Below are 27,435 nucleotides of genomic sequence, written 5' to 3'. Positions count from 1 at the left end.
GCATGACAATGCCCCCGTGCACACAGCAAGGTCCATACAGAAATGGTCTGTCGAGATCGTTGTGGAAGAACTTGACTGGCCTGCACAGAGCCCTGACTTCAACCCCATCGGACACCTTCGAGGTGAATTGAAACGAGACTGCGACCCAGGCCTAATCACCTAACATCAGTGCCTGCCCTCACTAATGCTTTTGTGGCTGAATGGAAGCAAGTCCCCACAGCAATGTTCCAACATCTAGTGGAAAACCTTCCCAGAAGAGTGGAGGCTGTTATAGCAGCGAAAGGGGGGACCAACTCCATATTAATGCTCATGATTTTGGAATGAGATGTTTGACGAGCAGGTGTCCACATGCTTTTGTCATGTAGTGTACTTTTGGCCCTGAAGTGTATCAACAGTCTCATCACTGAGTCACAGACCTTGTCTCACAACAGACAGACACAGGGTTCTAAGTATCAGCCTGTACAATAGAACAAATGACTATCAGCTGCTGGAGAGTACAGAGAAGACCATTGTATGGTGACAATTGCATGTTGACTAGTCTACATTTGTTTTTTGGGACAACTGCATAACAGGACAAACGGACTATACATTGTTTTGGAGCTCATTTCTGTAGATGATGGACGTTTAGATTTCTGCCTTGCTCATCTGAGTGGACACATGCAAAGGTTTGTATTCCAAAAACACCTGCCAACTGTTTGGTTATTTCATTAAAAATGGTTTTGTTGCAGTTTATATATGTGCAAATGTAAATTAATTCAATGTATGTATGTATGTATTATTTAACTTCTTCACCTGTATTACATGAGAGAACTGTCCCAATAATATATGATATGATAATATATCAACTGTGCACATGCAATACTGTTGGTAGGCCTACATCGTTAAAATACTGTCATCCAACAGAGGATGCTGATGGGCATTATGAAAGCAGACGAATACATAGTGGGAGGTACAATAACAGCAAGGGCAGGCTTGTTGAGAACTTTGAAACTCCATAAGCGGCCCCTTTAAGAAAGGAAGTCTGCTGACATGACGAAATGTCCTGGTCTTGTGTGTGAGAGCTATGAAATCAACAAGAGAGAGACTGGTTTCAAACGGTACTGAATGAGATAGTCTATGCTATTCTCTCTAGGGGGGGAGTTGGCATTTCTACAAAACTAATCAAGGCTGCAGCGGGATGTAAATCGTTGCTCTGGTTTACAAAAGAGCGGATTGTGATGGCGGGGCTGAGGCTCAATAAACAGCTTGTGTCTTGGCGGTTGTGAGCAGGTGTACGCTACTGGATACATTCAAAGGCAATTCTCAGTGTTAATGAAACTTTGCTACGATTTACGGGCTGGGTAAGAATAAACTTTATTTGTTAATATAAATAATGTCCATGTAAAGTAGCCTAGCTCAAGTATTTACGTGTGGTGTGTATGTAAATGTATGTTTGGCTCTTAGTTGGGTAATTCATTATTATTTAATGGAGCGTAAGGTCTACTGTGCGTAGTCTCATTTACGAAGATTACAATTTTAATTGGGGAATAGGAATTGGGCACTACAAATAAACCGTATTACAAATAAACTTTGCATCGCCATAGCTTCAAAAATGAATGGTGGGAAGCGAAGACGAACCTAACGGACTTGTTACATTATGTCACAGCGGGCCAACACCTACTGTTGCTTACGCGCTTTGTTACAGTCGCGAATCGTCGCGGGTACAGCGAAACAATACAACACTGGTCCTTCATACTCCGTCTATCACGGTGTTTTAGGCTCATATCTTATCAGTGCATTAGCCTTTGAGCAGAAGTCATTGGTTCAAGGCGTCTTCTGTACGGGGAAGGTTTAAGAACCCCCGACGCTCGGTCTGAACATTAACATGCCTCGCTTGCCGTACGGTTTTGGAAGCATAAGGATCTTTCAAATCAGAAATAAATAATTTGTGAACCATGTTAAATTGATACCTTTTTTATAGGGTTGGGGGTCAGTGTTCCCACATGGCCCGATCTCCATGTTTGTGTGTGCTTCTAGAAGACAGGGACCACCTGTGCTAACTTGCTATCTAGCATTCTCCCGACCACCTGTATGTAACAGAAGGCCGCCAGAAACATGTTGTCACTGAAAAATACTGTCGGCTGCAACTGTGAAAAAGCTGTTAAAACGGTATACAATGAAGGCCTTTAATTCCAAAATCAGTTTTCTAATACTGACTGTCCAAACAGCAAGAGACAAGTGACCTAATTGGATTTGTGTGTTCAGACCGAAGTCATTTGCTGACATGACTAAGCTAGTTGTCATAAGTGTGTGCACAGTGGTGTAGGCCAATTGGTGTTGGTGCTCAGAAAGTGATCCAGTAAGCTATGGTGACAACAATGCCTGCCATGGACGTTTCCCAGTAAGAACACCTTTTAAAAGGCCTCCAACTTTCAAAACGAAGTCCATTTTGGAGCGTCAACTTAGTTATCATTAACAAGCTAGTTAGCTAACTTACCACATGTTCTTGTCAAACTGTCAACAGAGTAGCTACCAAGCAACAAGAAATGCCAAATAAGTCTAAAAACCACACGGGTAAATAAATCCGATTTGACCATTCAGACAAAAGTCCCATGGCCAGGAATCAGATTTGTATTTGACTTCAAACCACCTACGAAGTTGGTTTGAAATGTGGCTTGAAATATCTACTACCATGTGCTTTTTGGCTGTTCAGATTGCAGGAAAAATAACCGATTCTTATGGGATATGCAAAGAAACAGGATTTGAGTCACTTCAAACTGCCAATGCTTAAGTGTGTATTTTGCATTTGTGAAATTATTTTTAATGTGATATGAAAGTAAACGGATTTAGGTTTCTAGAACCATATCGCAATTGAGAATCGATTGATGCTTACAGTTTTTGGCTGCCAGAGCCAGTCTACCTCTGAAAATAACATATGGTACTTGGACTCTTTTAAGGAGTAATGGTAAGCTCCCTAAGAGTACATCTTGGCTTAGCAGTGCCTGTCCCTCACCGATGATGTGTTCATTGAATAGAGTTATTAGCGGAGTTGACATGGCGAATGGTGTGGCTAGCTGTGGCTAGTTAGACTCAGTAGTCTACTGTAATTTATATTTAGGTCATAATTTGATCACCCATCAGACTGAATAGCCTCAATCACAGCACATTATCAAACATTGTATCGTGATGATGAGTCTTCCTTTCAACCTAACGATGTACAGTGTGCCTAGCTAGGCAATATGGCCATCTGCCTTGATTACGAATGTAATAAAGTGAAATCATTATTCATCTCGTAGTTTAGGCCTATAGTGTGTTGTCACCCTGATTTAGCCTAGCTTCCATTGTAAAATATGTGAGCTTGGACCAAGTGTAGTGAGACTCATAGACCAAGTAGAATCTCAGCAACTTGGATGAGCGAAAAAGAAGCATGATAGCTTTCTGGTGTCCTCGGATAAATTATACCAGTGTCATTTTTATAAATTATAATTGTTTTTTGTCCCTGTTCCACTTAATTTGTAGTAAAAATGACCAAACACTCAACTCCTTTACTAAAACATTTCAACATATAGCCTAACTTTGACATTCATTCAGAATTCAGTCTCTGAATGAACAATCACATGTAGACTACAGGTTCAGTCTGTCTGCAACCAGGAATGACATTGACAAGGGGGTTGGGTGGTGTAGTGTATTTCATGTGAAACGAAACTTGTGTAAGGTGACTGCCTAGTAAATGTAACATCTACAGGTGGGTGTGAGATGTGTAAAGCACTTGCCAATGGGGGGTTTCCGGGTGGGAGTTTTTAGTTGGTATTATTCTCAGAAATGTGTCAATTTATTTTTCTGCAAGTTTTACTATCTCTCACCTAACAATGTTTGATTTAATGTCTTTGTTTAATTCAATGTCCTATTTTCTATGCAAGTGTGGGGTCTTCCATCACTGCTAAACAATGCCAGTGACTATCCAGCTCCTAGAATGCTGTTCTCTTCTCAGAAAGTGCTCAATCAAACACACTCAGCATTGAGAGCAGAGCCAAGTCTCTCTGTGGCCCCTTCTCTTTTATTCAGCAGACTCACATCAGAGGTGGGAATTTCATTGGCGTGAGACATGACAGCACTCATGGCTGGCATACAGTAGCAATGGCTCCCATCGGAGTATAGACTGATGTGCTGTGCGTCAATGTGCCTGAATATTTCTGAGCTGTGTGTCTTGAGTCTGTGTAGTCTAAGGTTGTATATGTTTGACTGATTGTATGATTAAGCAGTGCTTCGGACCTCTCTAGGAATATCCCATTGAAGAAAAACTCACTCTCTTCTCTGAACAACATTCCAGCTTTACCCTATAGTACCACCTCGCCTTGCTCCTGCAACTGTCCAAATGCTTCACTAAGCTGATGGTGTGGAGTTCTGTGGTCATTATCTGATCTAAGGTCAGAGGTTAATCAACTCCTTAAATGGTTAGGGCAATGGTACTCTGATTCTAGATCTGTGGTTAGGGGTAACTTCTACCTTGCGCGTCACTGGCAGGGGCTTAGTCACACACTGACCATAGAGGTGTATAATGAGGTGAGCAGAGGACTTCCTAGAGATGCACATGAGGACACAACAAGCGTAGATGACATCCACCTCGAGAGCCAGATCAGATTCCCCTGGCCAGAAAATGGCCTGAACTATCCTATAGAAAGTCCTGTGCCTCCATGTGCGTCATCCTTTTGGTCTGCTCTAATGGCGTCATCACTTGTAGGACACCGAGCTCCGATGCTCACCATTTTACATTAGAGTGAAGGTTCCCTTGGCTGTGTAGATTTGTCATTGGTGCCATTCGCGTCATTAGATGCTCTCAACATTTAGGTTTGTTTGTGTGGGATTTAATGAAGTGTGAATGAGCCAAGGCCTTTCAGGTAGGTGTGTGTGTGTGTCTCTCGCGCTCTTTCTCTGTTCACATGTGGGTGGAAGTGTTTTGTTTTCAGCTGAAGGAAAGGGATAGAGGTATGACGGTCCTGAAGGTTTCTCTGCCCACACAGAGACCGGAGTCAATGTTGTGATCAGAGAAACCTTGAGTATAATTCCTCCTCTCATCTAATGGACGCCAGGCTTTCCAGCTCCTCCATCTCACTGTTACTCTGAGACTTGCTGCTTCTGCTCCAAACGGATGAAAATGTAAAGGCTGTAGATAGAGAGATGCAGTAGGCCTATAACAACACAGCTAGAACCTTGAGAGCTGCATGGTGTTATCAAGCCGGATCTGTTTCTAGGGGGAGGGGTGTGTGTGTGAGAGCTATTGTGTCACCCACCAAGTTTCCACTAGCCCCTTTCCACCCCCCCCCTTAATACAGCCCAGGGTGTGTGTGTGTGCGCGCAGGGCCGGCTCCAGACATAAGCGGTCGCTTAGGTCCCCGACCTATTTGTTTTCTTCTATTCTTGTTTACAATAAAAGTGACTTGAAAATGACAATCCCAACCATAACAAACTGAAAATGCATCCAAAAAGTTTGTAGAGTCACGCTTGATGTAATCATTGCGTGCTAGGAATATGGGACAAAAATACTGTCAAGTTTAATGTAATACATTAATAGTGAATTTCTCCAAATACTTATACCTTCAAATGGGGGGGCTAGATACAGAGTGAGAAAGTTAGACCTAAATGCTAACCTCCCCTGTTATTGGTAATGGTAAGAGATTAACATGTTTTAGGAGTATGCTATTATGACACCCTTTAAATGGGGGGGGGGGGGACTAGATTCATAAAGTGCTTTTATTTCTAAATGGTAGAACGGATATGTATGAAAATCCCTCAAATTAAAGGTGACATTCTGCACTGTTGACTCATACAAAACATTTGATCTAAAATACTGGAGTAGGCTATAAAACCAAATCAAGTTTTTTTTTTTTAGCTTCACTGCCCAAGTAAATACTTGGGGGGGGGGGTTAGGTAGATCTAGGTCAAAAGGATTCACATTAATCAAGTTGTTAAGTCATATTTTTGGAGACAGCGTTTGAAGTGAGAGGGTTGATCGCATCTTGTCTCCATCTCGCTCCACGCCTCGTTCTGGGGTTGTGATCATTTCCTAAGCAGGAAGGGCTGTGGCCCTGGGTGATGGCTGACGACTCAACCACTGATGGGCCTTCGATGGCTCTACCGCTCGATCTATATGGCTGTGTTCCAAATGGCACCCTATTCCCTTTTATAGCTCTACTTTTGAGCAGGGCACTGTATAGGGTACCATTTGGGATCCAGTCTCTCATCAGGCTTACTGAGTCAGACAGAGACGACAAACGCAATGATGAAAGGGGATAGGCTTTAACTGGATATTGGGGCAGAGATGCCATCTTAAATGGAGTGATCTGCTACATTATTAGTATACTTTGGCTGACGGCCTATATTTTAGTGTGTCTATTGTGTATGGTGTCTGTTTTTATATCTTTTTTTTTTTTAACGCTTGTATCGACCACACTCAACGATTGTCTTAACTTGTGCATCTGTGTTCCGTAGTGTTTCGGTACTTATTTACAAGAAACTACTTCTGTGCAAAGAAATGTCTTACTATCGACCCCGCCCTTTCATTTTGAGTGCTTTTCAAAGGGGAACCTCTGACCCTTGTCTGTTTGTCTTTTCAGGATTACTGTACACCATGCTAAGGTAAAGCCGCTGAAGAGAGGGGTGTTGAACATGCTAAAGCGGCTGGACAAAATCAGGTTCAGAGGTCAGAAGCGAGACGACTTCCTGGATCTAGCAGAGTCCCCCAACGGATCCGACAATGAATGTGGCGATGACATCCTGCTGAGGACGAGGCCTTCACTCAAGACGCAAGACACGGAAGAGCTAGGAGACCCTGTAAGTATTCATTCCACTTTGCTGTGTTCTTTGACTCAAATGAGAGACCGTGAGTAGGGACAGAAGTTTTTCCTTGCAATGTGACCCGACCAGGAAAAACTCTGGGCCATAGTTGGTCTGGTGGTCTGGAAAAACTCTACGTCAGTGTTTCCTAACGTCCATGTTTTTACCTGTACACACACACGTGTAACTGCCAAAATAAAGGAAACACTTGAGGAAATGAGTGATAATGTAATTAAGCAATTAACATCCCATCAAGCTTAGGGTTCTGTATACAAATTCCGTTGCCCATTATTTTGGTTGGCATGGCTAGAATAAGCGCTCTGACTTTGATAGAGGTCTCAAAGGAGCATAGGGGGTGTGTCAGTCAACAGATTCTTGGAACGGCGCTTGACAGCGTTTTCCACCATCAACAAAACACAAAGCTATGGAATTTCTTGTGGAAGAGTGGTGTCGCATCCCTCCAAAAGAGTTCCAGACACTTGTCGAATCTATGCCAAGGCGCATTGAAGCTCTTCTGGTGGCTCGTGGTGGCCCAACGCCCAATTAAGACACTTTATGTTGCGGTTTCCTTTATTTTGGCAGTTACCCGTATATTGTGTGTGTCAGTTAGTGATGTGCAGGCTGACTCAACCTGCAGTCCCCATGGTTATATCCACAAGGCAGATGGGTTTAGGGTCATGAAATATTGTGTTGATGAAGGGCAGGTGGGTGGTCGGGTTGAATAAACAGAATACATAAAAATACAAATGTGTAATTATTATGCAATTTATATCTATAGGTGACATTAGGTTTTTCTTTCATAGTTAAACAATTGTAATTAGTGTGTAAGCCTGACTTTACGCGTGACAAATAGCCTACACACCAATTGCCAGATGGGCAGAGAAAGTTAACTTGCATCCACTGAGGTTAAAAGGACAACGTCTGCGTTTTTATAATTCAATAAGAGAAAAGCTACAAAATGGAGAGAGAAAGAGAAAGGAGGGCCAGAAAAGGGATGTTTGGTAAAGATTTGATGATGGTAATAGAGGATGATCAGTGCCTAATGTTGTTTGAGGAGCTATGCAAATTCGCCAGTCACAAGACCAGGACTTCAAATAGGCCTATGGCATGTCAAGAGAACTGTTGCCTTGACTGTTCAGAAGGGTTAAATGTCAACTGAAATCTGGACACTGACTATACAGTGCATTTGGAAAGTATTCAGACCCCTTGACTTTTTCCACATTTTGTTACTTTACAGCCTTATTCTAAAATGTATTAAATAGATATTTCCCCCTTATAAAGCTACACACAATTCCCCATGACAAAGCAAAAACAGGTTTGTGGAAATGTTTGCCAATTTATAAAAGAAACTACTGAAATATTACATTTACGTAAGTATTCAAACCCTTTACTCAGTACTTTTTTGAAGCACCTTTGGCAGTGATTATAGCCTCGAGTCTTTTTCCGTATGATGCTACAAGCTTGGCACACCTGTATTTGGAGTCCCCCCCCCCCCCCCCCCCCATATTATTCTCTGCAGATCCTCTCAAGCTCTCTCAGGTTGGCTGGGGAGCTGCACAGCTATTTTCAGGTCTCCAGAGTTGTTCGATCAGGTTCAAGTCCGGGCTCTGACTGGGCCACTCAAGGACATTTAGAGACTTGTCCCGAAGCCACTCCTGTGTTGTCTTGGCTGTGTGCTTAGGGTCGTTGTCCTGTTGACGGGCGGCCAGCACTAGGAAGAGTCTTGGGGGTTCCAAACTTCTTCCATTTAAGAATGATGGAGGCCACTGTGTTCTTGGGGACCTCTAATGCTGCAGAAATGTTTTAGTACCCTTCCCCAGATCTGTGCCTTGAAACAATCCTGTCTCTGAGCTCTACAGACAATTCGACCTCATGGCTTGGTTTTTGCACTGACATGCACTGTCGACCTTATATAGACAGGTGTGCGCCTTTCCAAATCATGTCCAATCAATTGAATTTAGCACAGGTGGACTCCAATCAAGTTGTAGAAACATCTCAAGGGTGATCAATGGAAACAGGATGCACCTGAGCTCAATTTCGTGTCTCATAGCAAAGGGCCTGAATACTTATGTAATTAAGATATTTCTGTTTTTTTATATTTATACATTTGTCAAATGTCAACCTGTTTTTGCTTTGTTATTTTGGGGTTGTGTGTGTGTGTGTGGAGATGATTTTTTTAAATTTTGTATAATCCATTTTAGAATAGGGCTGTAACGTAACAAAATGTGGAAAAAGTAGTGGTCTGAATACTTTTCAAATGCACTGTATGTCTATGACCTCTCTTAATATCTACCGTTTTAATGTTAATACAGACGTGTGTGTGTGTGTGGCAGCTTCCAATGGAGTTGATGACATGTCCCTCAGGGAGACATAATAGACAAACCTACTTCAGAGGAGACGGGAAAGAGAGTGAAGGAAACACAGGGCGGTTTGATATGCTTTGTTCCTGTTTACTCTGCTCATTCTTCAGAGGGTTGGCTGGATGGATGGAGGGATACAGGGTAAACTCAGTACCTCCTATAGGCTTTCATCCACTATGGTTACTCAGTGAATTTATCCTCCCCTGCTTGCAAATGAATATATCAGTACTGCCGATGATCTCAGTGTTTGGGCGGCTCTTGTCTTCAGGGGATATTTTAAACTGCGCCGTCATCTGGACTTGTTCACGCTTCATCAGCCAGTGTTTTCCCCCAAATTAAAACACTAGATTAGTCACTTGATTGTATCATTTCCTCAAAGGAGGCCAGTTTCCTGTGCTCATCTGCTGATTTCTAATATAAATTGAGTCCTTTGCAGAGTTAGGCCTCTAGGCTGAGTGCACACATTTTGTGTGTGTGTGCGCAATTGTGTGTACGTCTCCCAGTGTTTTATTTGTGCATGTCGCAGGCTGCCCGCCGTGTGTTTATATGCCAGGCATGTGGGCAGCTGCTCACTGAGTGGGTGTGAGAGGTCACTGACTGGAGGAGGCCTCAGGAAAACACACAAACATTGCTTCGGAAAGTATTCAGACCCCTTGACTTTTTCCACATTTTGTTACATTTTACAATAAGGCTGTAACGTATTTAAATAAATACAAATCCTCAGCAGTCTACACACTACCCCATAATGTAAAGCAAAAACGGGTTTCTGGATTTTTTTTGCAAAAATAGATACCTTATTTACGTAAGAATTCAGACCCTTTGCTATGAGACACGAAATTGAGCTCCAGTGCATTCGGTTTCCATTGCTCATCCTTGATGTTTCTACAACTTGATTTGAGTCCACCTTTGGTCAATTCAGTCAACTGGACATGATTTGGAAAGGTGCGCGCACACACACCTGTCTAGATAAGGTCCCACAGTTGAATGTCAGCAAAAACCAAGCCATGAGGTCGAAGGAATTGTCCGTAGAACTCAGACTGGATTGTGTCGAGGCACAGATCTGGGGAAGGGTAACAAAACCTTTCTGCAGCATTGTTAAATGGAAGAAGTTTGGAATCCCCAGACTCTTCCAAGAGCTGGCCACCTGTCCAAACTGAGCAATCGGGGGAGAAGGGCCTTGGTCAGGGAGGTGACCAAGAACCCGATGGTCACTCTGACAGAGCTCCAGAGTTCCTCTTGGAGATGATTGTTCTTCTAGAAGGTTTTCCCATCTCTGTAGCACTCTACCAATCATGTCTTTATGGTAGAGGGGCCAAATGGAAGCCACTCCTCAGTAAAAGGCACATGACAGCCTGCTTGGAGTTTGCCAAAAGGCAGCTAAAGGACTCTCAGACCATGAGAAATAAGATTCTCTGTTCTGATGAAACCAGGATTGAACTCTTTGGCCTGAATGCCAAGCGCCACATCTGGAGGAAACCTGGTACCATCCCTACGGTGAAGCATGTTGGTGGAAACAACATGCTGTGGGGATGTTTTTCAGCGGCAGGGACTGGGTTGCTAGTCATGATCGAGGCAAAGATGAATGGCGCAAAGTACAGAAATTTTGCTCCAGAGCGCTCAGGATCTCAGACTGGGGCGAAGGTTCACCTTCCAACAGGACAACGACCCTAAGCACACAGTCAAGACAACACTGGGATGCGTTCTCAACCCCGTCCTGTACTCCCTGTTCACTCATGACTGCATGGCTAGGCACGACTCCAACACCATCAAGTTTACCGACGATACCACAGTGGTAGGGCTGATCACCGACAACGATGAGACGGCCTATAGGGAGGAGGAGGAGGTGGTTGTGTGGATCCGCTAGAAGACCTGGTTGTGTGGTGTCAGGACAACCTCTCCCTCAACGTGATCAAGACAAAGGAGATGATTGTGGACTACAGGAAAAGGAGGACCGAGCACACCCCCATTTCTTATCGACGGGGCTGTAGTGGAACCGGTTGAGAGCTTCAAGTTCCTTGGTGTCCACTTCACCAACAAACTATCATGGTCCAAGCACACCAAGACAGCTGTGAAGAGGGCACGACAAAGCCTATTTCCCTCAGCAGAAATGATTTGGCAGGGGTCCTCATCCTCACGGTTCAACAGCTGCACCATTGAGAGCATCCTGACTGGTTGCATCACTGCTTGGTATGGCAACTGCTCGGCCTCCGACCGCAAAGCACTACAGAGGGTAGTGCGTACGGCCCAGTACATCACTGGGGCCAAGCTTCTTGACATCCAGGACCTCTATACCAGGCGGTGTCAGAGGAAGCCCTAAAAATTGTCAAAGACCCCACACACCCCAGTCATAGACTGTTCTCCCTACTACCACATGGCAAGCGGTACCGGAGCACCAAGTCTAGGTCCAAAAGGCTTCTTAACAGCTTTTACCCCCAAGCCGTAAGACTCCTGAACAGCTAATCAAATGGCTAACCAGGCCCCTATTTTTTTTATTTTAGATTTTTTTTATGCTGCTGCTACTCTGTTTATAATCTATGCATAGTCACTTTAAATCTACCTACATATTACCTAAACTAACCGGTGCCCCCGCACATTGACTCTGTACCAGTACCCCCTGTACAAAGCCTCGCTTGTTATTTTACTGCTGCTGTTTAATTATTTGTTACTTTTATTTTTTACTTAACACTTTAAGTTAAGATTTTTTTAAATTGTTGTTTAAGGGCTTGATTTGAGGAGTGGCTTCCAGACAAGTCTCTCAATTGTCTTGAGTGGCCCAGCCAGAGTCTGGACTTGAACCCAATCTAACATTTCTGGAGAGACCTGAAAATAGCTGTGCAGCAACGCTCCCTATCCAACCTGACAGAGCTTGAGACGATCTGTAGAGAAGATTGGGAGAAACTCCCCAAATACAGATGTGCCAAGCTTGTAGCGTCATACCCACGAAGACCTGAGGCTGCCAAAGATGCCCCAACAAAGTACTGAATAAATGTAATTTTTCAGTTTCTTAGCAAAAACTGTTTAGACATAATTTATGTGTGTGTAGATTGAGGGGGGGACAATTTAAAAATATAAGGCTGTAACACTGTGGGAAAATTAAAGGGGTCTGAATACTTTTCGAAGGCACATACTTTACCCTCCATGCTGTATTCTCCCTGTTCGTCCCCTTATGGCGCCTGTCAGCGCATGGGATTCAGACACGGGCATCTAGATATTAAATTCTAATTGAACCTTTATTTAACTAGGCAAGTCAGTTAAGAACAAATTCTTATTTACAATGACGGCCAAACCCTGACGACGCTTGGCCAATTGTGTGCCGCCCTATGGGACTCCCAATCACGGCCGGTTGTGATACAGCCTGGAATCGAACCAGGTTCTGTAGTAACACCTCTAGCACTGAGATGCAGTGCCTTAAACCGCTGTGCCACTCGGGAGGCGATATACAGACTAGGAAGGTAAAAAAAGGGGAGTAGGATTCTTTAGACTATTGAAATGGTCTCCCATTCCCCTGTGTTTTAACCTCTTAACTTATGTGTCAAACTTGAGGCCTGGCCCTCTAGCCCATTCAATCTGGCCCGCAGGTGGCTTTTCTGGGGGGAAACGATCTCAATTGAAATGACTAAAACAATATAACTGTGTAGACATACTGGACCTACATTTGTGGTCAGTTTACTTTGTCCAGCTTGCTAACAGTCAACTAAAGCTAGACAGTCCGGGAGCATTGAAAGTTCCAATAGTGATGGAAAGTGGACCATTTTTACGGTGAGGAAACCTAATAAATTTAAGCGGGTTCCTCCAGACCTTGGTAAAGACTGAATGCAAGCCCTGGAGAAAGGAGTTTGACAAACCTATTCGTACTGGTTAACTGGCACTTCTAATGAACTGGCACACAGGCACTGGTCACGAGTATTAATCCCCTGGCCACAGCACACCCAAAATGTTCTCCCTCTGATTAAGCCTGCACTGGGACCAGTGCCAGAGATACTGGGTCACCAACCGTTGCCACGCCTTCTTCCCAGTAGCCTAGAGTGCTGCTTCGGGTTACTGTGTGTTAACGGTTAGCGTTACATCACCTTATGGCTTCTGGCATCAGATGATATGAAAATAGTTGTTCTCCTCCACTTCTCGTCTCTTTGGTCTCGCTGTCTCTCTCCCTCTCTCTTTGTACTGTATGCACCTCTCTCTTGTTCTATTGTCTCTGTCTTGGTTCTGTGGGTTAGATGATGACAGGCGAAGGCTATTAATGGATGAGAAGTGGAGTAAATGTTTATTTTCAGCTCAATAAGACGTCTCGGCCTGTTTGTAGCTTAAGGGAGAATGAGATAGCAAATAACACGACAGGAGGCAATTCCTCAGCGGAGTTATCCCGGCCGTTCTTGTATGACCTATCTACTGTAGCTTTTCATTCAATATCTCATACAACACTTGAGATTGTAGGTGCAAGTGATCCATCAACGTGTCAACTCGCTGTCCCCAATCCTGATTTTAAGGCTTTCTGCAAAGGTACAAGGCTCAGATGCATTCTAATCAATATTTAGCTAAACTATGGAACTTTCCGGATTGGTTGAATTGAGCAGGAGTACTGTTGACTATCTCGGAGCAATCATGAATCTATTCCTTGCTTCTGTAATGTTATGGTTTTGCCCGTTTTTAATCCCCATCTAAGTAGAGCAAATCTCAGCGGGAGTTTTTTTTGCAAGTCATGGCCTGTGACTGAACCCAGAGGAACACCAAAAAAATCTGTATTTCTACTGCTTCTAGAGGTAAGACTGGCTTTTTAAGTCCAGACCTTCGCTACGGTGTTGTTTGCTTGACCTAACGTGGAAGGAATTCTATCAACGTGATCAGGCATCTACTTTAGTAGTCTGTCTGGCAGACAGTATTGCAGTCCAGCCCCTCTCTACAACACCAGGCCAAGCCTGAGGGCTACAGCCTACAGCTGTCTCACGGGGCCCTTATTGCTCCCTATATGAACAGGCTGTTTTGCACACATCCAACTTGGCACTGGAGCTGGACAAAACTGCAGAAAGAAAAGGTAATGTCCTCACTGTTTCTGCTATAAAACGTCCATCCTTTTCCCCCTAACACTCCCTCCCATCACAGCAGACCAGGTGGGTGGATCTGTCATTGATCTTGGTTAGAATCCTCTGATAGTGATGTTGAGGTCTTTCTGTTAGGAGTGCTCTCTGATGTTTGATTCCTTCCCACAGGGTATGATTGCGAGTGGTCTGCCTCTGATGTTGGGGATCTGTGATTGGTCTGTCTGTGGTGGTTGGTGTCTGTTATTGGTCTGTCTTCGATTGGACAAAATTGTTTCCCCTATAATCACACATCAAATGTACCATTATGTAGTTTGGTTGACGGTTTACCTGCCACAGATATAATTATTAGGGTTGGAAGGTATCCAGTTTTGTCATGCCGTTTCTGTACCATATCGAGGTATACTGTATTACTGGAGGTTTACACAAGGGGCACTATTAAACAACAAAAATAATACACACACACACACACACACACACACACAGTGCATTTGGGAAGTATTCAGACTCCTCCACATTTTGGTTACAGGTTACCGCCTTATTCTGAAATGAATTAAGTTGTTTTCCCCCCTCATCAATCTACACACAATTCCCCATAATGACAAAGCAAAAAAGGTTTAGAAATTGTATTAAACATTTTAAACTGATATCACATTTACATAAGTATTCAGAACCTTTACTTAGTACTTTGTTGAAGCACCTTTGGTAGCGATTACAGCCTTGAGTCTTCTTGGGTATGACGCTACAAGCTCGGCACACCTGTATTTGGGGAGGTTCTCCCATTTATTCTCTGCAGATCTTCTCAAGCTCTGTCAGGTTGGATGGGGAGCATCGCTGCACAGCTATTTTCAGATTTCTTCAGAGATGTTCGATCAGGTTCAAGTCCGGGCTCTGGCTGGGCCACTCAAGGACATTCACAGACTTGTCCCGAAGGCACTTCTGAGTTGACTTGGCTGTGTGCTTAGGTTTGTTGTCTTGTTGGAAGGTAAACCTTCATCCTCAGTCTGAGGTCCTGAGCACTCTGAAGCAGGTTTTAATCAAGGATCTCTCTGTACTTGGCTCCGTTCATCTTTGCCTCAATCCTGACTAGTATCCCTGCCGCTGAAAAACACCCCCACAGCATGACGCTGCCACCACCGTGCTTCACCGTTAGGATGGTCCCAGGTTTCCTCCAGAAGTGATGCTTGGCATTCATGTCAAAGATTTCAACTTGGTTTCATCAGACCAGAGAATCCTGTTTCTCATGGTCTAAGAGTCCTCCAAGCAGGCTGTCATGTGCCTTTTTACTGAGGAGTGACTTCCGTCTGGCCACTCTACCATAAAGGCCTGATTGGTGGAGTGCTGCACAGATGGTTGTCCTTCTGGAAGGTTTTCCCATCTCCACAGAGGAGCTCTGTCAGAGTGACAATCAGGTTCTTGATCACCTCCCTGACCAAGGCCCTTCTCCCCCGATTGTTTGGCGGTTCCAAACTTCTTCCATTTAAGAATGATGGAGGCCACTGTATTCTTGGACATTCAATGCCGCATAAATGTTTTGGTACCCTTCCCCAGATCTGTGCCTCGACACAATCCTGTCTCGGAGCTCTACGGACAATTCCTTCGACCTCATGGCTTGGTTTTTGCTCTGACATGCACTGTCAACTGTGGGACCTTATATAGACAGGTGTGTGCCTTTCCAAATCATGTCCAATCAATTGAATTTACCACAGGTGGACTCCAAGTTGTAGAAACCTCTCAAGGATGTTCAATGGAAGCAGGATTCACCTAAGCTCAATTTCGAGTCTCATAGCAAAGGGTCTGAATACTTATGTAAAGGTATCAGTTTATTTCTAATAAATTTGCTAAAATGCCTTCTGTTTTCGCTTTGTTATTTATGGGGTATTTGTGTAGATTGAGGAAAACGTTTAATCAATTTTAGAACAAGGCTTTAATGTAACAAAATGTGGGAAAAGTCAAGGGGTCTGAATACTTTGTGTACAAAACATTAAGAACACCTGCTTTTTCCATGAGACTGACCAGGTGAATCAAGTTCAAAGCTGTGATCCCTTATTGATATCACTTGTTAAGACCTGTTAAAGAAGCATTTTTAAGTCTTGAGTCATGGCTTGTGCTTGTGCCATTCAGCGGGTGAATGGGCAGGACAAAATATTTAAGTGCCTTTTTGAATGGGCTATGGTAGTAGGTGCCAGGCACATCAGTTTGTGTCAAGAACTGCAGAGCTATGGAGTTTTTCACACAACCGTTTTCCATGTGTATCAAGAATGGTCCACCACCCAAACAACATCCAGCCAACTTGACAATGCTGTGGGAAGCTTTGTAAACGACATGGGCCAGCATCCCTGAGGAACACTTTCAACGTGTTGTAGAGTCCATGGCCCAATGAATTTAGACTGTTCTGTTGTCAAAAAGGGGGGTTTGCAACTTGATATTAGGATGTTTTTTTTTTTTACACACACACACACACACACACACACACACACACACACACACACTGAGTATATAAAAAAATATTTATAATTTAAAAAAAACTATACACAACAATTTAGGCAACAGGGATCTTGATCCAGGAGGGATTGAATGTCTGGTGTAACCAAGAAGCTTGATCTTGACATCTAGCCATCTTAGTTAGCAAATGTATAGCTGGAGCACTGAACTAGATATCAATTAGTTGATACTTATGGCGGGTGGGGGTTGTTTATGGGTACCCATGAGCGATATTGTAAATCTTAATGTCGATATTTCAAAATAGTCGGTTATACGGTGTAAGCCTAATAATTCTCGATGTTTTCTGCCCGGGAGCAAACATGAGACCAGCTCAATGAGACCTGCTGACTCTCTAGTCATTTTCTGAGAAACAACTTTCACAATCATAGAAATAGAAGCATAGAACTGAGGGGAGTAGACCTGAGCAGTGGTTTTGTAAATGAAGATGCCAGTAATATGCTTCACCCAGAGTTTGAGAAAGAACCCTTCAGTTGGGCTACGCAGCGTCCCAGTTCTTTAAATTCCTGGGCTCTGCAACATAGACCCCCAACACACCCCCATGCTGTGTTGTCTTCTTAGGTCTCTCTTTATGTGGTGTCTCTCTTGTCATGTGTTTTTGTCCTCCACTTTTATTTGTAATCCCAGCACCCGTCCCCGCTGGAGGCCTTTTGGTAGGCCGTCATTGTAAATAAGACGAATGAATAAAATCATTAAACACACACACTACTGCTCGTTCCTCAGTGCTGCAGATACTCCATGCTAGTTCTGCACTGCTGATTCTCTGCTCCTCCAGGACCAGATCACATGACCTGGGTGTTTACTTCCTGTTCCAGACGCACCCAGTCTAGCCCCTCCCCTCTCTGCCCCCCCCCCCCCTGTTTCTCTCTATCCTCCTTCTCAAATCAACTCTCTCTGACATTTGGGCTACAGAGCGAAGGCTCTCTGTTTTTTAGTTTTTCATTCATCTCACCGTCTTTTCTCATCATCCCTTGTTAATCACTGGCTGCATCCCAAGTAGGGCATCTTAACTAAATTCCTTTCTCTCTTCTCATCCCTTCTCTTTCTCTCATGCAGTGTTTGCCTCTCATGGACTTGACAGGCAGCGTAATAGATTAAGACAGGCTGCAGTCAGGAATGCTGCAGGGAGAAGAAGCTGCTGCAGTGTGTGTTTTGGCTTTATGTGCGTGTTGGCCGCGACTGTCTTTGTCTGTGGCAGGAGCCTCTTAAAGGGACACCCTGCCTGCGTTGGTCCGTTGGCGGCTGGTAAACCTGCAGTGGCTCAGAATAACGGCAGCTTCCACGCTTTCCTTCTCTCCTCCCTCCTTTTCATCCTCTGTTGCTTTCTTCAACACAATCCTATTTCTGTCGCTTTCTCTTGACACATCTTTTTCATCTACTGATTTTCACCCCCTACTCTTCCCCTCTTTCACCATCTCTCTCTCTCTCACCTGGTATTGGTCTGGTAATCTGTGGACTAAAGCCATGAGTCAGTTGGGGGGGAGAGAGTGGTTGAGTCATCAGTGTTGCGTTTAGACTAGAGGACAGCGAGTCAGTCGGTAGGGATCTCCTTTGCAACGCTTTTCAAAACAGGAGGGAAACGCACTGGCCGTGTGAGTCATCATACTGGAGATATAGCTACTCCGCCGCGTGTGTGTGTGTGTCGGTTTTATTCATGCATGTTTTAATGTGTGTTAAGTCGATCTCATGTATGTTTTTAACGTGCGTTTCTTCTGTGTGTGTGTGTGACGTCATGCCTGTATTAATGTTAATTCAGCCTCTTGGTGTGTGTGCGTGCAGATGAGTTCTGGGGCTCGCACCATGGAGCCCGCCTTTCAGGACTTCCAGTGTGTGGGCGTGTGCGTTGACATTACGCCTGTATGAACGTGCGCTTCTCCTCTGTGTGCAGGCGGGTTCGGGGGCTCTCAACATGGCTGCAGCCTTTCAAGACTTCCAGAGGAGCGAGTCGGACCGGCTAAACGAGGTGAAGGGTCATCTGGAGATTGCCTTGCTGGAGAAACACTTCCTACGTAAGTAACCTTAGCAACCCTAACACACTTTTTAGCTACTGGAGCTTTTTAGTCATCCTCCGTTGCTATCTGCTTGTGGACATGAATTGGGGAGTCCGGGTGAGAATGGGAGAGGCTGGGGAGGAATGGGTGTTGTGATGGGGACGAGAGGATGGTGGAGGGATGGACGAGAGAGTTGGGATACTGAGCCTGAGGGGGAAGCAAATTCAATTGTGCCGATTCATGTTCATACTCTAACACACACACCTCTGTGCTGGGTCAGCCACTCTCGTAATGCCTCTGGCCAATGTGGCTGCCCTGCCCCATTAACCCAACTCAGGGATGGGTACATACTGTACCATGCTACGGTAGTGTAGCACGTGTAGTGGCCTGTGCTGTTTGTGTGTGTGTGCTGTTTTTCCATCCACAGGTCTGCCAGTGTGCCTCTGCATCCCTGAGAGTGTGAGCATGCATTGCTGAAGCTAACACGCGGGCCAAAACTGTATGACTAAAGCCTTTTGCTAAGGCTATATGGCTAAAGCTATAGTGAAGCTAAAGCTATATGGCTAAATATACACTCCCCTAGTAATTATTTGGACAGTGAAGCTAAAATGTTTAATTTAGCTCTATACTCCAGCATTTTGGATTTGATGTTTTATATGTGGCGACAGTACAGAATATCACCTTTTTTATTTGAGGATATTTTTCTTACATACTGTTTTTTTATTATTTAGAAATGAAAGCACTTTGACTAAGTTCTGTGTGCTGTTAAATAAAACAGCACACAGAAATAGACTTCCATAATTCATAAACTGACTCTGTAGTGAGAATGTAAGCTAATTAAAAGCAAGCTAATTGCAATGCCTCCTAAAGATTCACATTGGTTAAAGAGGATGGGCTATCAGCTGATCATTCATGTTGTTGATTATGTAAATCTGCTAGTTAGCTAGCTATGCTGTTCTGCTGCTGATGTGCCTCTTACCAGTGGCGATTTTGGCATGCAAATGTTGGTGGGGCAAACACCCCATATTTATTATTATTATTTTTTTTATATATATATATTTTTTTAATGGTTGATGCATGCCAGCAAAGCCACTACACAACACTAAACAATACATAAATTGCACTATAATGGTTAGAAACAGTGCCCACAAACTGTTAGGGCCTACATAAAGCTGTCCCAACAGCAGAGCTTTCTTTTCAGCACCATGGAGTGAATCCTTACCACCGCTACACCTGTCTATCAGCAGAGACTTGTCTGGCAGCGAAACAGTTCATTCAGCCTCATTTACTGCCTTTTAAAAAAGACATAGCTGATATGGCTGACTTGCCTAAACAAATGTGTTTTCTACTGATTATTGAGATTTACAAATTATGGCATAAGGGACCGACAAGCGCATAAGAGGCCATCCATAATTTCTATTAAGACATTAATGAGCGAGCTAGGACGGATGTAGTCAGTATAACTATTTATTCAGCACTTTTGAAATGTACAGGGACAGAATACAGAACATGCGCCGTTCGTACAGTATTCTCCCTGTACACCAAGTCAGCACAGTAGGATAAATAAAGGGAGCATATAAGCAGATAATGAAAGCTCTTACAATATTAGTTTTCGCTAAATCAGGCTATAGACTACCTGTGCACCACCAAGTCAGAACAGTAGGCTAAATTATGAAGGGAAAGGGACAAAATGATTAGGGTGAGGCACATGGGCTACTAACAGCTTACTACACAACATACACTTAGTATTACTTTCTTAGCTACAGTATACATATCTCCCTGGCATATTACATAATGTCTGCAGCAGCATACAAGACATTTTTGGACTCCCTTTGTTGTGCAATGCTCACTTGAACAGGAAGGTGGTGCGGCTGTCCTTGTGGGCATATTTTGTCATCAAAGTCTGGCATTCTCTGGTTTTATGGGGCTTTCAAGATGCTGGGAACTCGGGCGGGGGGGGGTGGAATAAGGTCAACTCATGACGTCAGTGATCTTTAGGTCGGAGCTCTAGAAAGAGGCCAGAGTTCTCAACTTGGATTTAAGAGTTGGATGACTGTTAAACATTTTGCGAGTCGGTACTTGTTTTCTTTGTGTTTTTTTTCCAGAGTTTCCAGTTGTCTTCAGCTGTAGTGTATTAAAGTATTTATTTAAAAGGTTAGTATTTTGGTCTCATATTCCTAGCATGCAATGATTACATCAAACTTGGGACTCTACGAACTTGGATGTTGGATTCATATGCAGTTTGTTCTTGTGTTTCGGACTATGTTGTGTCCAATTTTTAATGGTTAATAATGAATTTGGTCATTTTGGAGTCACTTTTATTGTAACCCCAAAAAATATGTTTCTGAACACGTCTACATTCAATGTGGATGCTACCATGATTACGGATAGTCTCTGTTACGTATACGCCGGGAGTCAGAAAGCAGGTGAGTTTTTAATACGGAACAGATGCAAAAGAACAAACATGGGATGTGAACTGAACATGAGACAGTAACACCTAAGGACTGATTTAACAAAGAGGGCTAAATAATCAGGGAAGTTCAGGTGTCCGTAATGATGGGTTGCCAGGACCGGTGGTTAGTAAACTGGCGCCGTTGGGCACCGGAGTGGGACTAGACGTGACAATCGTGAATAATCAGTGGCATAGTTATGGATGAATAAATATCATAACCCCCCCCCACCCCCCCAAAAAATGCTAACCGCCTCTGTTATTAGTAATGGTGAGAGGTTAGCATGTTTTGGGGGTATGATCTTATGACACCTTCAGATGGGGGTTAGATACATAAAATGCTTTGATTTCTAAATGATTAAATGGATATGTATTAAAATACCCCTGAATAAAAGGTGCCATTCTGTACCTTTGCCTCATACAGTACCCGTCAAAAGTTTGGACACCTACTCATTCAAGGTGTTTATTTTTTACTATTTTCTACATTGTAGAATAATAGTGAAGACATCAAAACTATGAAATGTAACATATGGAGTCGTTAAACAAATCAAAATATATTTCAGATTCTTCAAAGTAGCCACTCTTAGCCTTGACAGCTTTGCACACTCTTGGCATTCTCTCAACCAGCTTCACCTGGAATGCTTTTCAAACAGTTTAAGGATTTTCCACATGCACTTGTTGGCTGCTTTTTCTTCAATCTGCAGTCCAACTCAGCCCAAACCATCTCAATTTTGTTGATGTGAGGTAATTGTGGAGGCCAGGTCAACTGATGCAGCACTCCATCACTCTCTTTCTTGGTCAAATAGCCCTTATACAGCCTGGAGGTGTGTTGGGTCATTGTCCTGTTGAAAAACAAATGATAGTCCCACTAAGTGCAAACCAGATGGGATGGCGTATCACTGCAGAAGGCTGTGCTAGCCATGAATTCTAAATAAATCACTGAGTGTCACCAGCAACGCACCATCGTACCACCTCCATGCTTCACAGTGCAAACCACACATGCAGAGATCATCCGTTCACCTACTCTGCGTCTCCGAGGCATGGCGGTTGCAACCAAAAATCTAAAATTTGGACGAATCAGACCAAAGGACAGATTTCTATCAGTCGAATGTCCATTGCTCGTGTTTCTTGTGCCAAGAAAGTCTCTTATTGTTGTCCTTATTAGTGGTTTCTTTGCAGCAATTTGACCATGAAGGCCTGATTTCATGCAGTCTCCTCTGAACAGTTGATGTTGATCTGTCTGTTACTTGAACTCTGAAGCATTTATTTGGACTGCAATCTGAGACTAGTAACTCCAATGAACTTATCCTCTGCAGCAGAGGTAACTCTGGGTCTTCCTTTCCTGTGGTGGTCCTCATGAGAGCCAGTTTCATCATAGCGTTTGATGGTTTTTGCGACTGCACTTGAAGAAATTCCACAAATTAACAAGGCACACCTGTTAATTGAAATGTATTCCAGGTGACTACCTCATGAAGCTGGTTGAGAGAATGCCAAGAGTGTGCAAAGCTGTCATCAAGGAAAAGGGTGGCTACTTTGAAGAATCTCATATATAAAATATATTTTGATTTAACATGTTTTTTGTTGTTGGTTACTACATGATTCCATGTGTTATTTCATAGTTGTTGATGTCTTCACTATTTTACTATGTAGAAAATTGTAAAAATAAAGAAACCCTGGAATGAGCGTCAACTTTTGACTGGTACAATAAATATGTAACATTTCATGTCAAATGTATAGATCCAAATGAAATGTTTTTAGCTAAAGCTGGAATTGCTGCCGGGTGTATTCTGTTAAGTTTTTCTTATATAGGTGTATTCTGTTAGCAGTTAAATTATTTAGGCGTAGTCCATCTCAGCCCTGTAGAGGGTCCTTATGAAGACCCTGTTACACACAGATGGATGAGAGACTCGTCATCTAATAACAGCACGGTCTCATCACCAGTACTCATTTAGACAGACATAATGTCCCAGTGAATGTTGTCTACAGAGTTGAGTGCCATTGTGTCGTTGGTACTTAGCCCACTTTTTTTTTTTGGTCAGGGTAATTTGCTCTTTCAAGTTCACTCTCTCCTGTTTGTGTGGGATCTGTATGGAGAGGGAAGATGGACTGTTATAAAAGATAATCTGCATATATACTTGACATACTCATGCATTATTCACCTCTGCTTTGTTACCAATGACAGTCGTCCATACCTGAAGTCTGAGTTAGTGTTTAGCGTGCTATAGAAGACTGTCACAACATGGCAGCCTTGCCTTGCTGAAGGTCAGAATAGAGATGTTGTTTAGTCCCTGGCCTCTCTACACACTTCATACTGAATGGCAGTAGGGGACTGTTGTGTTCATGAATCTGTTTCTGGGTAATACAGGTCCCGACCAGGCCTCTCTCTGCTTTCTTTCTCCAGTCCTCTATCCCTCTCTTCCTCCCAGTGTAATTGGACCAGTAGGAGCAGTGAAGCATGAGAATCCATTAGCAGCTAAATGGACTTTGCTCTGTTCATTCTTGCTTTCTGTTCATCTCTGCTTTCTGTTCTGTTCATCTCTGCACAGTTTGTTCAGTGTGGGGAGGTAGTGGAGCAGGGGGAAGAGAGAAAGAGACCGGAATATGGGGTCTGAGTGGATGAGATTCAACTGGCTAGTGGTTAGACTATAGCATTGCCTATAGTTCTTCTGAGGCCCCAGTCTGAACAGCTGAAAAAAAAACTCAAGCTACTAGACAGGCTATGCTACTAGAACACTCAGGCAATCTGTATACATGCGGTAAAGAGATCAATCGAACTCGACTAAAGTAATGGAAATGCCATGAAAATGCAAGGGGGAAAGGTTGCCCCCCAGCAAAATTGGCCTATATTTAGACTATTGTTTGTGTATTTCACACTATGTTGAGAAAAAGAACTGACGATAATGCTTGTTTGGATGTCGACCCCAGTACGTGTTCATGTCATCGTCCCCAATCAACTGCATTACACTTGGACTGACTACCACCACTGATTTCTGTATGCTAGCTATGCTACCAGCTTATATGAACAGGAGTTAGCATTTAGCAGTCATTTCTTCTAAACCTGAAAAGAGAGACCTTTTTTAAATGTTATGCTGTGAAAACGGCTATACATACATATATACAGTGGGGAGAACAAGTATTTGATACACTGCCGATTTTGCAGGTTTTCCTACTTACAAAGCATGTAGAGGTCTGTAATTGTTATCATAGGTACACTTCAACTGTGAGAGATGGAATCTAAAACAAAAAGCCAGAAAATCACATTGTATGATTTTTAAGTAATTAATTTGCATTTTATTGCATGACATAAGTATTTGAACACCTACCAACCAGTAAGAATTCCGGCTCTCACAGGCCTATTAGTTTTTCTTTAAGAAGCCCTCCTGTTCTCCACTCATTACCTGTATTAACTGCACCTGTTTGAACTCGTTACCTGTATAAGACACCTGTCCACACACTCAATCAAACAGACTCCAACCTCTCCACAATGGCCAAGACCAGAGAGCTGTGTAAGGACATCAGGGGTAAAATTGTAGACCTGCACAAGGCTGGGATGGGCTACAGGACAATAGGCAAGCAGCTTGGTGAGAAGGCAACAACTGTTGGCGCAATTATTAGAAAATGGAAGAAGTTCAAGATGACGGTCAATCACCCTCGGTCTGGGGCTCCATGCAAGATTTCACCTCGTGGGGCATCAATGATCATGAGGAAGGTGAGGGATCAGCCCAGAACTACACGGCAGGACCTGGTCAATGACCTGAAGAGAGCTGGGACCACAGTCTCAAAGAAAACCATTCCTAACACACTACGCAGTCATGGATTAAAATCCTGCAGCGCACGCAAGGTCCCCCTGCTCAAGCCAGCGCATGTCCAGGCCCGTCTGAAGTTTGCCAATGACCATCTGGATGATCCAGAGGAGGAATGGGAGAAGGTCATGTAGTCTGAGACAAATAGAGCTTTTTGGTCTAAACTCCACTCGCCGTGTTTGGAGGAAGAAGAAGGATGAGTACAACCCCAAGAACGCCATCCCAACCGTGAAGCATGGAGGTGGAAACATCATTCTTTGGGGATGCTTTTCTGCAAAGGGGACAGGACGACTGCACCGTATTGAGGGGAGGATGGATGGGGCCATGTATCGCGAGATCTTGGCCAACAACCTCCTTCCCTCAGTAAGAGCATTGAAGATGGGTCGTGGCTGGGTCTTTCCAGCATGACAACGACCCGAAACACACAGCCAGGGCAACTAAGGAGTGGCTCCGTAAGAAGCATCTCAAGGTCCTGGAGTGGCCTAGCCAGTCTCCAGACCTGAACAAAATAGAACATCTTTGGAGGGAGCTGAAAGTCCGTATTACCCAGCGACAGCCCCGAAACCTGAAGGATCTGGAGAAGGTCTGTATGGCGGAGTGGGCCAAAATCCCTGCTGCAGTGTGTGCAAACCTGGTCAAGAACTACAGGAAACGTATGATCTCTGTAATTGCAAACAAAGGTTTCTGTAGCAAATATTAAGTTCTGCTTTTCTGATGTATCAAATACTTATGTCATGCAATAAAATGCAAATGAAATACTTAAATCATACAATGTGATTTTCTGGATTTTTGTTTTAGATTCCATCTCTCACAGTTGAAGTGTACCTATGATAAAAATTACAGACCTCTACATGCTTTGTAAGTAGGAAACACTGCCGATTTTGCAGGTTATCAAATACTTCTTCTCCCCACTGTGTGTGTGTGTATATATATATATATATATATATATATATACACTGCTCAAAAAAATAAAGGGAACACTTAAACAACACAATGTAACTCCAAGTCAATCACACTTCTGTGAAATCAAACTGTCCACTTAGGAAGCAACACTGATTGACAATACATTTCACATGCTGTTGTGCAAATGGAATAGACAACAGGTGGAAATTATAGGCAATTAGCAAGACACCCCCAATAAAGGAGTGGTTCTGCAGGTGGTGACCACAGACCACTTCTCAGTTCCTATGCTTCCTGGCTGATATTTTGGTCACTTTTGAATGCTGGCGGTGCTTTCACTCTAGTGGTAGCATGAGACGGAGTCTACAACCCACACAAGTGGCTCAGGTAGTGCAGCTCATCCAGGATGGCACATCAATGCGAGCTGTGGCAAGAAGGTTTGCTGTGTCTGTCAGCGTAGTGTCCAGAGCATGGAGGCGCTACCAGTACATCAGGAGATGTGGAGGAGGCCGTAGGAGGGCAACAACCCAGCAGCAGGACCGCTACCTCCGCCTTTGTGCAAGGAGGAGCACTGCCAGAGCCCTGCAAAATGACCTCCAGCAGGCCACAAATGTGCATGTGTCTGCTCAAATGGTCAGAAACAGACTCCATGAGGGTGGTATGAGAGCCCGACGTCCACAGGTGGAGGTTGTGCTTACAGCCCAACACCGTGCAGGACGTTTGGCATTTGCCAGAGAACACCAAGATTGGCAAATTCGCCACTGGCGCCCTGTGCTCTTCACAGATGAAAGCAGTAAAAAAATAAAGAACCCCTTGAATGAGTAGGTGTGTCCAACTTTTGACTGGTACAACAGGGCTCAAAAATAGTGTGCTATGCAGGGTATAGGGTGCCATTTGGGATACAGCACCCGTCACCATGTGAGATGGAGAGTCGGTGAGGAAACAACAGGCTTGTCTGTGTTGTGGTGGTCCTGTTTGTTCTTGTGTTGCCTGATCATCTTTACCACTGAGTATTGATATTGTCAACCAATCACTCCTTCCACTTCAGTTCTACAGGGACCGTTTTCCCAGTGCTGTTGTAGCACTAACCAGAGTCATTGACATAATGTGGGTTTGTAGAGTGCGCCGCCCTATGGGACTTCCGGTCACGGCTGGTAATGACACATAGTGACGCCGCAGCACTGCGATGCAGTGTCTTAGAACGCTGCGCCCCTCAGGGGGGGCAGGGCATATATAAAAAAAAATGTATATAAATCTGATTATTTCACATGTAGATGTGGGAAGCTAAAAATGCTAGCTAGCTTGCTATTTTTTTTTTTGCCAGACTGCCAGCTAGTTACTGCTAGCAAGGGAAGGCAACGCTTCCTTGCTTTCACAAACTGAGCTGACAAAAGTTTCTATCGCCCCCTTGTGAATGGGAGTGGGACCGGTGTGCATATCACATTACCAAAAGGTGTCTGCTGCTCCAAAAAATCCCACTCCACCCACATACATACATAGATCAACTGAGTGAAGCTTGTAACATCCTCCTCTCCTGTTGGGTCAGTGGGTGTGTTGTGATGCGTGACAGACAGAACAGCT

The 27,435-nt window shown here is 43.7% G+C and overlaps 1 protein-coding gene across 1 annotated transcript in view; it reads left to right on the top strand.

Moving 5' to 3' along the window:
* Nucleotides 1–1,053: 1,053 nt before the first annotated feature.
* gramd4a (GRAM domain containing 4a) overlaps nucleotides 1,054–27,435 on the top strand; it is a 61,720-nt gene continuing 35,338 nt past the window's right edge. Inside the window, exons 1-3 of the mRNA XM_038978128.1 lie at nucleotides 1,054–1,340; nucleotides 6,594–6,810; nucleotides 18,600–18,720. Of these exons, the coding sequence (XP_038834056.1) occupies nucleotides 1,312–1,340; nucleotides 6,594–6,810; nucleotides 18,600–18,720 (367 nt within the window). The 5' untranslated portion in view covers nucleotides 1,054–1,311. The remainder of the gene's footprint in view (nucleotides 1,341–6,593; nucleotides 6,811–18,599; nucleotides 18,721–27,435) is intronic.

Source organism: Salvelinus namaycush, chromosome 38, assembly GCF_016432855.1.
Source record: "Salvelinus namaycush isolate Seneca chromosome 38, SaNama_1.0, whole genome shotgun sequence".
Taxonomy (NCBI): Eukaryota; Metazoa; Chordata; class Actinopteri; order Salmoniformes; family Salmonidae; genus Salvelinus; species Salvelinus namaycush.
Note: the sequence above shows the minus strand (reverse complement) of the source record. Positions and strands in the feature narration are given on the sequence as shown.